Source organism: Scomber japonicus, chromosome 7 (genome assembly GCF_027409825.1).
Source record: "Scomber japonicus isolate fScoJap1 chromosome 7, fScoJap1.pri, whole genome shotgun sequence".
NCBI lineage: Eukaryota > Metazoa > Chordata > Actinopteri > Scombriformes > Scombridae > Scomber > Scomber japonicus.
The window spans coordinates 32,182,312-32,192,931 of NC_070584.1; the positions used below are offsets into that span (position 1 = coordinate 32,182,312).

At 42.8% G+C, this 10,620-nt stretch overlaps 1 protein-coding gene across 2 annotated transcripts in view; it reads right to left on the minus strand.

Annotated features, from left to right (window-relative positions):
• Positions 1-5,692, minus strand: part of LOC128361401 (1-phosphatidylinositol 4,5-bisphosphate phosphodiesterase gamma-1-like) — a 42,817-nt gene extending 37,125 nt beyond the window's left edge. The window contains exon 1 of one of the 2 annotated variants that reach the window (XM_053321852.1): positions 5,304-5,692. In XM_053321852.1, the coding sequence (XP_053177827.1) occupies positions 5,304-5,577 (274 nt within the window). In that variant the 5' untranslated portion in view covers positions 5,578-5,692. Of the gene's footprint in view, positions 1-5,278 lie in introns of both variants that reach the window. The other variant, XM_053321853.1, reaches the window with a different exon arrangement.
• Positions 5,693-10,620: the final 4,928 nt, after the last annotated feature.

A 10,620-nucleotide genomic window follows, 5' to 3' on the forward strand; every position in this document is an offset into this window, starting at 1 on the left:
AGCAAAGTTGAGGGAGAAACTTTATTTTAAAGCAAACAGTAGAGGAAAAAAAGTATCAGGCAACAAAAACAGAGGAAGGAAAAAAAGAGAGAAGGGGGAGGTGAGTGTAGACAGAGCAAGGGGGTCAGTTAGATAAATATGGCTGAGATTTCCGAGAACAAAAGACCAAAGCACCAGGTGAACGGCCTTGAATTTGAAAAAGAAAGTGAAAGAAAACAGACTGAGAAAGTGATACGGGAGGTCAAGAGAAAATCGGAAAAGGAGATGGGTGTTTAGGTGGGCGCGTGGGGGGAGGAAATTGGGAGAGGACAGCTGGAGGAAAATAGTGAGACAAGAGAGGAGGAGGTGGGGGAGGAGGAGGAGGAAAAAAAGCGAGTAGCTGAAAGATAGAGCTGTGGGAGATAAAGTGAAGGAGAGACCCGCTGAGTTCCAGGAATGTAGTGGTGGGGTTGTCCAGAGGGAGGCTGTTTGTAAAGAGGCATTTGTGGGTCATGAAAGTGCATGTTTGTGTGTGTGTGTGTGTGTGTGAGACCAGTGTTATCACCGGTGTGTATATTCAGTGCGATTAAGCAGTGTAGGTGCTCCCGCTGTGGTTACATGCACGCTCAGGCTCATACAGGAGATGTGGATTAGCGAAGGCGCCGTTTATGCGATTTATGATTATGGATAAATAATTGATGAGGGCTCCCTGAGAGGGAACAACACCTACGTGTGTGCTGCAGCCATTAGTCTCTCAGCTTTCATTAAAAAAAAGGGGTTGGGTCCTGGCAAAGCAAAAGAAGAGGAAACTACAGAGGTCCTGAGAGCAAAATACACTGCGACTTAAGAAAACACAAGAAGAAAACGTCTTTACCGGTCTGACAACACACAAACCATTTAAAAACACATTCACCAGTTTGACCAGCATAATGAATCGTGAGCCTGTCAACACAATTGGTCGTAATGTCAGTCACAAAAATGACCTATAGTTACATTTGAGTGCCATCTAGGAGCTGGAGTAATTATGACGTCTGTATAAACCGTAGACTGTATAAAAGAAATGGACGTAACATCTGTGACGTCACCCATTGGTTTGTGGATTGCTGCTCGGAAGCCAATAGTTTCGAATCTGGGCAGCCATCTTGAAAATTTCAGGTGCATGCTGGGAAAAATGAAAACACGGATTCTACTTATATGGGCATGAGGCGGGGCCATGGGCGGAGTGGGGAGGTTGCTATGGTTGCGAGGGCTGGATCTCGAGGACATTGGTCAATCAACCTGTCAATCAGGATGTAGCCACGCCCTAATGCATACCCTGCTTTATCGTCAAATATAAAATCAGGGAGGCCAAAATGTCCCAAATGAACATCATACTGCATTGAAGAAGGCTTTAAACTAGCGATTGAGACCATAAACACATTTTGAAAACGTTTACTGAGGTTAGAAATGAAGTGAGAAGTTGGTGAATTCTCCATTGACTTGTATAGAGATGGTCGCCCCCTGGTGGCCTTTTGATAGAATGCAGCTCTAAGTTACTTCCACGTTGGCCTCATTTCAGAGGACCAGAACTCCCCACCTGATATAAACTGACAAATTTGTACATTCAGAAGTGGTGGGTTGCAAAAAGTGGACTTTGCTGCTGGAGGCTGTCGTTCTCTTCCTGTTTCTGAATCCAACTACGAGTTGGAGTTTCCAACTTTGAGTCAGGACAGTTTTTAAAGAAAATGTAACTATGATTGTCGTAGTGTTTACTGTTGACATGATGACGAGGGCTGCCAAACTTTAAAGGAAGTAGTAACTAGTGCTGGGCAACAAATAATCTTGCTCATGTCAATTAATCGTAGTGTTCACTGTTGCCATGACAGCAAAGGTTGCATATCTTTAAAGGAATTTGAAAACTTGTCTCCAGTGACCATTTTAACCCAAACCATGATCTTTACATAGTTAGTAAAGCATAGCAGTGGAAAATACAAAACTAAAGAAACTGTGAAAATACATAATTGTTCATCAAGGGTGGAGATAATCGTTCATTAATCGTAATCGAGGTTAAAAGTTCAATTAATCATGATTTGATTTTTGCCATAATCGCCCAGCTCTAGTAGTAACTTTAACCCACATCACATTTCAAGTGGTATTTTTACCAAAACTATAATCTTACCCTAACCCGACCAAGTGTTTTTTGTGCCTAAATCATAAAAACATCATTATTTTTAAACAGTTTTGCAGAGCGCTGACAAATTATGTTCTTCTGTTGATTATTGTTGATAGAGAGGCCTGAAAACGCACCAATGGGTCGTTCTGGAGTTCATGTTCAAACGACAATGACGATTTAGTCATCCAATTTTGCACGTCTTACTACGAAATGTGCTGCAAAGATGAAAACAACAATAAAACAACCAAGAGTGCCGAAATAAGATGCAAATACAGATCAAAAACAACCAAATACAGAAACGCCCTGCAATTACAGAAACACACTGTAAATACCGAAATTCCCTGAAACCCGCTGTAAATAGAGACATGACCTGCAAATACAGAAAGATGCTGCAAATACAAAGATGTACCATATATACAGAAACGCAATGCAAATACAGAAACGTGCTCTAAATAAAGAATCGGCCTGCAAACACAGAAAACATGTAACCAAACAGGTAAACATGCTGAAAATACAGAAAAAACAACCAAAATCTACCAAAAATATCCTTTAAATAGAGAAATAGCTGACAAATACTGATATAAAACACGCTGTAAACTGCTTGCATCGTCAAATTGAGTGTGACTGTGTTGCTCAGTTTTTCCAGGATTCATTTCCTTGTTTCGTTATAAATACCGCAGACGTGTCGTCAAACTGGTGAGGATGTTTTCTTCGGGTTGCTTTTGTTTTGTAAATGTGATTGTCTTAAATTGCAGTGCGTCCGGCTCTCGAGGGGTGCGGGGGGGGGGCATCATAGAAAACAGATAAAGTGAAGAAGGAGAAGAAGAAGAAGTTTCTAATTACGGCAAAAGGAATCACCTTCAGCTGCCAGACGATTTCTTTTCTTTGCAGAGGAGGACTGAAGATTCTTTTTTACAACGTGCGACTATAAAGTGTGAGAGTTAGAATAACACATGGCAGACAGAAGGAAACTCTATCATGCCAGTTGTGAATGCCATAAGTTTTCTCGGTGCTAACAGACACTGTAACAAATCCTCCCCCAGGCCACAAAATCCAGGACGCAGACAATAGCCTCCACACCCCAGACAGGCAGAACGGTGCTCCCCTCCAAACAGCACCACAACAACCTACTGCTTTAACTTTACCACTGACCTCAGCCCACAATCAGTCAGTCCGTCCGTCAGTCAGTCAGGCAGACAGACAGGCGGACAGACAGGAAGCTCAGGGCAGGGTGAGGACTCAGGATCTATGTGGCAGCGGCATGCACGCTATTCTCTCTGGAGAGCTACTGGGAGGCTGACATGGAGGAAGAAAGGGTCTCGGGGTCGCGATCTGTCTGTCCGCTTGAGGAGGCCGTGACAGCCCCTCAGTTGCAAGTTCGGGTCAGGATGGGGGGGGGGGTTGGGGGGAAGGGTATAAAGGGACATCAAACTACCAAGATACATGCGTCACATGCAGCGATTGTCATTCATGTCCCTCTACAGCGGACATACACAGAGGAAGGATAAAAACAAATCTGTAAACATGTTTTTTTTAAAGGGCCAGTTCACCAAAATAAAAAAATGCATGTGTTTCTACTTAGCCCTGGTGCTATCTACTGTAGGGCCTTAGCCATATAAATATAGACAGTTTAGCCATTAGAAGCAAAACATTAGAAGGTTTTGTGATCTGCCACTATGGTACCTTAAAAATCTTGACCCTGAAAATACTATTTATATACTTGAGAAGTAAAATATGTCTATAAAATGTCAGGAAATAGTAAAAAAAAGGCTGTTATAATTCCCAAGACTCATGATGACTTCTTGGTATGTCTTTTTTTTGTTTGACCAGCAACCCGAAACCCAAATTTTATCAGTTTACTGTCATGTATGATAAATAAAACCATTATATCCAACGTGATGAGCTGATACCAGCAAATATTTGACATTTTTGATTAAAAAATGATTCAAACGATAGTCAAAGTAGTTGCATATTGATCTATTTAAGTCGGCTGCATTTCTAACTAGAGAGTCTTAAATCAATACTTAAAGGCTTTTCCAGAGCTTTCAACCACATTTCATGGTTGTCCTCAGTTTGCATGACAACATATGTAACATATGAAACTACATATAACCACCTGTTATCATGTGAGCAAAGTTCCTGCTTTATGTAACATATATCACATCTAAGCCAGCTCAAACCGATGATGAAAGCCATGAAAATGCTGTTGAAAGCCCTGGAAAAGCTAGTAAGTGGAGCTTGATGCCATTTTTTGGGAAAATATAACGAACACGAGCAAACAAGTGCCAAGGTTTGGTATTAGACGGTTTTAATTATTCACATGGACAAATATTTAGTAGCTTTTTCTGTTTATGGATGATTTAAAGGTTCAGTTCACCCAAAAAATAAAGACATTTCCTTAGTTGGTGTAGTAATGCAGAAGGTTTCAGTTTTGTGCCAAGACTTTGACATAGAAACCTCCCAAATATCAGCTCTTATTTCAAATACAATGGAGGTAAATGGAGCTTTGTTTGTCTTGCTGGAGCATTAAAAAACAAACCGAAAAGAAGCTTTCTTAGAAACAAAGCCCCCCGTTACTCAATACTCAACACTGACACTTCAATGTGAACAGTTCCAGTCCCAATGAAAACTGCTGAAAGTGACACCAGGAAAATGTTTCTACAAAGAGAGTCAGTTCTTTCTTTTTAAATGTCAAGTTTTCAACACAAACCATTCACCTCCATTTTACTGAGAGGCTGCAGAAGTTGCAGAGTCTAATAACAAATCTCAGCACATAAGAAAGCTTTTTTGCATCACCAAATACTCCTGATATAGACATATATATATTTTTGCACTTTGACCTCTTCTAGCTTCTAAATATCCTGCATATAAAACAACCTGAGATGGGAAAAAAACTCTCTTTAGTAACACACTAACCTGTCATGATGCGTTAGTAATAGACAGTAGTTTGTTTTAAAAGAGTAAAAAGTCAGTAAGATTGGAAACTACAGCTGTGAAAGATGCACACACAGAAGAAGAAGCAGTCCCTGGTGTTGTGTTACTGTATTTGTCAGCATGTTCTCAGCTGACATTTCAGTATCTGTGACTGTGACAGCACACAATATAAAAGATATTTTAAAAACCCCACCACCACTCAATGGATCTCACCATTTCTGCAGCTATAAATACTCACTCTCTCCTTCTAATTTGTCCGGGTTTCGACACCACACTATCTGCCTGGTGTCCTGCTTGATCTGGAAGGTTCTCCTCTCAGGACGCTGGGATTTCTTCTGGTAGAAGATGGTCATCACTGTGCCCATCTCCAGGCTGTGGAGGATGCGTGGACCTGCCTCTGTCCAGTCCAGCATCCTGGAGGCAATGACCGGACCGGCGGGCCCCCCAGCAGCACCACCGGGGGCCTCCTCTGCACAGCCATTGAGGCATCCGCTGAACCTTGCTGCACACATCTTCAGTGCATAGCTACGAGGAAACCTTACAGGATTACTGATCTGTGCTGTGCTGTGATTTCTAGATGGATGGCTGATGGATGGATGCTCGTCCTTTAAATCATATCCAATATATCCCCCCAAAAAAGCCACTGGTGCAAGAAGGAAAGGGTTAGTTTGTGCCACTCTTAGGGCAAGTTCACATTAACACAGTGTGAGCTTAAAGACATCTCTCAGCAGCCACAGAGCTGACACACTGAAATGTCTGAGATGTGAATTATCCTCTGGTCCTCCGGAGGGGGAGTGTATCCCTGTGTTATCCTTTCCAGATGCTTCTGGCAGCACACCAGCGAAATCCACTCGGAGTGAGTTCTCATCACCGCTGGATTCAGGTTTCCACCCTCAATGTGTCCTCCTGGTAGTCCTCCAGTCCACGACAGCACAGGCAGCAGTACAGTCCGGCTTCAACCCCAGTATCCCCTCCTTTTTTCTTTTTTCTTTTTTTTTTTTTTTTTGGCTTCGTTGAAATGAAGTCAGTACGAGCGACAAAGACGCCGAGTTATGTAACGACTCATACCCGGAGGTGGGTGCAGCGGGACGGCCGGGAGGAGGACGCGCATCGGTGGCTGCTCTGTGGAGGTTTCACGGAGATGGGAGAGCACAGAGCTCCCATCAGCCAAACCATTCTTTCTCTCTCCCTCTTCACACGCGCTCCTCTCTCTCTGGGGTTACATTACATTACACCACCGACAGGACACTGCACGCGCTATCCGACGCAGTCACCCGGTTTTGGAGACACCGTACCGAGGCGCAAGTCTACTGCTCCACTTCTTCCTCTCTCTCTATCTCTCTCTCTCTCTCTCTCTCTCTCTCTCTCTCTCTCTCTCTCGGTCTCTGTCTGTCTCTGCTCCAACGCCAGAGGTCTTGAGAGGAAATTAGGGCTAGCAGACCGGAAAAGCTTGATCAGATTCTCTCTCTCTCTCTCTCTCTCTCTGTGTGTGTGTGCTGTGGTGTATCTGAGTGAGGATGAGGGGAGTGGAGAGAGAGAGAGAGAGAGAGAGAGAGAGAGAGAGAGCGCAAGAGAAAGAGAGGAGGGAGAGAGCAGAGCGACCTCCGCGGGCCTCCAAGAGATCTGCAGCTTTCACGGTGGAAGGAAAAGAAAAAAAGAGATGTGTGTCTATATGGACTGTTATAGGAAACTTTTGGGGACAAATTGCAGACTTAAAGGCATTCATTGGTGACAGTTTGTTCAATTAGGGACAAAAGTTGGGTCTAGAATTGGGAAAAAGCTGATTATTGGGTCAGTGGTTGAAGTCTCCAGGAAATGAATGCAAGTCTATGTCATGTCCCCAAAAGTGACCTAGGTAAGAGTGTGTGTAGTTAAGTACACGTTTAACACTGCAGGTGATAAGTCAGGTCAAAAGGTCAAGTGCGTGTGGAGTCAAGCTACAAAGGTCACTGAACATTAGTAATCCACATTTTCAAGTGTCAGAAATCAACATTCAAACACATGTAAAAAGCTAAAAGTCTAGTTTTCATCTGCTGTCCCTTTGAATGATATTGTTGGATCGTAAACGTAATATAAAATGTATAATAAATACCGCATTGTGATAAAAAGCAGACATATAACACAGTTAAACAACATAATTGCACAAAATCCAACAGCCGATGATAAAGGTACAGTCTGTGTTAAAGCTGTAAAATTAGATTTAAAGAACATAAAAAGACTATTTAGAAAAACATACAAGTAACATAATAACAGCTCTGTAATAAAAGGTGATCATGGCAAATATCACAACTGAGCAATGAATAATACACATATTTATTTTAGTTAGTAACACAAAACATGCTCATTCATTTCCATTAAATACATTCTGTATGTATTTAAAGTACTTTATCACTTTATTTCCCATTTAGTATTGATTTCAGCACTCTTTTACACCTTTGCACTATGTGTGATCCATTTACAATTTAAAAAGCATAAAGACATCTATTGTTTTAGATAATAGTGACATAGTTATGTTTAATTTCTATTTTGTGCTTAACCCTTTACATACTGTTCATATTCTGACTCATAATTAATCTCTGCATCAATTCACATTCATAAATTCCCCCATAAGTCATAAATAAGGCTGTCAAACGATTAATTGCAGAATTTCCATAGTTAATCGCAATTAATGGCGTTTTGAATTGCATGTTTAAAATCCTGTTATTTTCCATTTGAAGGCAGTTTTAAGCCCATAATGTAAAGCATTTCTTACCAGAGTGTCTTAACTGGGAATCAATCACGGCTCTGCTGCGACTCCCACACTCCAAAATGCTCCTTTGGTGGAGCTGAGGCTGGCTTGGCTGCACCTGGGTGTTTAGCGTGGAGGTGCTAACTCAAACTCCACGTACTCCGGTGGTAGTTAAACTCCGTTTGACACAGGTTGCATTTTACTTTTGACTTGTCAATTGAACCGTCTGGAAGTGTTTTAAAGTTAAACAAGCCGTTCAAAAGTCCAGTAGCTCTCTTAGTTTCCATCAGCGCGGTAGGTTTACTGCAGGAGGCCACTTCAAAGCATAGCGCTACAGCTAGAGGAGCCGTCTACGGGGGAGTAGAAGGGACAAAAAGGCTTGCAAAATTAAAATGCGATTTAAAAAAAAAAACTTGTTATGGAATGCATTAATCTAATCGCGATTAACGCGTTAACGCTGACAGCCCTAGTCATAAATAAATATGATATAAATTTTAAAAAAGGCATTCTCTATCACTATTTTATGGTCCAGGAGAACATTTTATAGAATATGGTGATTTAAAAAAAAATAAACACAGGTCAAGCTTGTACATTGGTTGAACATTTGCATATAAAAATGTGTAACAGCTGCAAAAAAGTTTTAAAAAGATGGATTTTATTCCCATTTGTGTAAACTGTGGGTCACATTAGGAAAAGTCTGCCTAAAAGAAGTGTGCATATGGAGTTTTTACTGCTCTCAAATGTAAAAATGGTTCAGATTTGACCCTGAACAGTATGTGAGGGTTAAGTACATCGAGTCGAGAGCCACAGAAGTAAACGTTTCTTCCTCGTATGCGTCGGCCAATAAAACAGATTCTCATTCTGAATAAATATTTTTCAAGCCCAGAACAAATGGTTCAAATCCTGCGATACTTGTTAAACTTCTGACCTTTTCACTGCGTCTTCATCAGTCAGAAGACAGAACTCTGAATGTTTACAGCGTTATGAGCAACTTTATGTTAAAGGTGCGATACTTGTTAACCTTTGTGTCGTCCTCCCGGGTCAAATTGACCCTGTTTGTTTTGACTGTTCTTTCTTTCCTCCCTTCCTTCCTTCCTTCCTTCCTTCCTTCCTTCCTTACTTCCTTCCTTACTTCCTTCCTGCTTTCCTCTGTCCTTCCTTCATTCCTTCCCTCCTTCCTTTCCTTCCTCCCTTCCTTCTTTCCTCTGTCCTTCCTTCCTCCCTCCCTCCTTCTCTTTCTTTCCTTCCTCTCTCTTCCCTCCCTTCCTTCTTTCCTCCCTCCATCCCCTTTTCTCCCTTCCTTCCTTCTTCCTTCCTCCCTCCTTCTCTTTCTTTCCTTCCTCTCTCTTCCCTCCCTTCCTTTTTCCTCCCTCCATCCTCTTTTCTTCCTTCCTTCTCTCCTTCCTTCCTTCTTCCTTCCTCCCTCCTTCTCTATCTTTCCTTCCTCTCTCTTCCCTCCCTCCTTCTTTCCTCCCCCCTACTTCCCCCTTCCTTCTTTCCTCCCTTCCTTCCTTCCTTCCTTCCTTCCTTCCTTCCTTCCTTCCTTCCTTCCTTCCTTCCTTCCTTCCTCCTTTTCTCTGTCCTTCCTTCATTCCTTCCGTCCTTCCTTTCTTTTCCTTCCTCCCTTCCTTCTTTCCTCTGTCCTTCCTTCCTCTTTTCCTTTATCCCTCCCTCCTACCTTCCTTATTTCCTCTGTCTTTCCTCCCTTCTCTCCTTCCTTCCCTCCTTCTCTCCTTCCTTCCTTCCTTCCTCCCTCCTTCTCTATCTTTCCTTCCTCTCTCTTCCCTCCCTTCCTTCTTTCCTCCCTCCATCCCCTTTTCTTCCTTCCTTCTCTCCTTCCTTCCTTCTTTCTTCCTCCCTCCTTCTCTATCTTTCCTTCCTCTCTCTTCCCGCCCTCCTTCTTTCCTCCCCCCTACTTCCCCCTTCCATCTTTCCTCCCTCCTTTCCTTTCTTCTTTCCTCCCCGCCTTCCTCCCTACCTCCCTCCCTCCTACCTTCCTCCTATCTTCCTTCTTTCCTCTGTCCTTCCTCCCTTCCTCCTTTCCTCCCATGACTCAAGGACAACAGGAGGGTTAAACTTCTGACCTTTTCACTGCGTCTTCATCAGTCAGAAGACAGAACACTGAATGTTTACAGCGTTATGAGCAACTTTATGTTAAAGGTGAAGTACTTTGGGAAGTAAAAGGAGTCGACTGGTGGTTGGAGAGAAAAAGACTCTTTGTTTGCAGACATACTTTGCTGCTGAAGTATCCTGCAGCACAAATCCCTCACAGCTTCATCAGCGCTGGGTTGTGTTTTAAGGTGGAATTGGGGATGAACTGATGAACTACCATTCAGATATCAAACACAACAAATTAATTATGATCCAGTTGTGATTAACCCTCCTGTTGTCCTCGAGTCAAGGGAGGAAGACAGAAGGAAGGAAGGAAGGAAGGATGGAAGGATGGAAGAAGGAATGGAGGAAGGATGGAAGGGAGGAAGAAGGAAGGAAGGAAGGATGGAAGAAGGAAGGGAGGAAGGGTGGAAGGGATGGAAGGAAGGATGGGAGGAAGGAAGGAAGAAGAGAAGGTCATCCTTCCTTCCTTCCTCCTTTCCTTCCTTCCCTTCTTCCTTCCATCCTTCCTCCCTTCCCTACCTCCTTCCTCCCCCTTTCCTTCCTTCTTCCTCCCTTCCTTGCTCCTTTCCTTCCTTCCTTCCTTCCTTCCTTCCTTCCTTCCTCCCCCTTTCCTTCCACCCTTCCTCCCTTCCTTGCTCCTTTCCTTCCTTCCTTCCTTCCTTCCCTCCTTACTCCCTACCTTCTTTCCTTTCCTTTCCTCCTTCATCCCTTA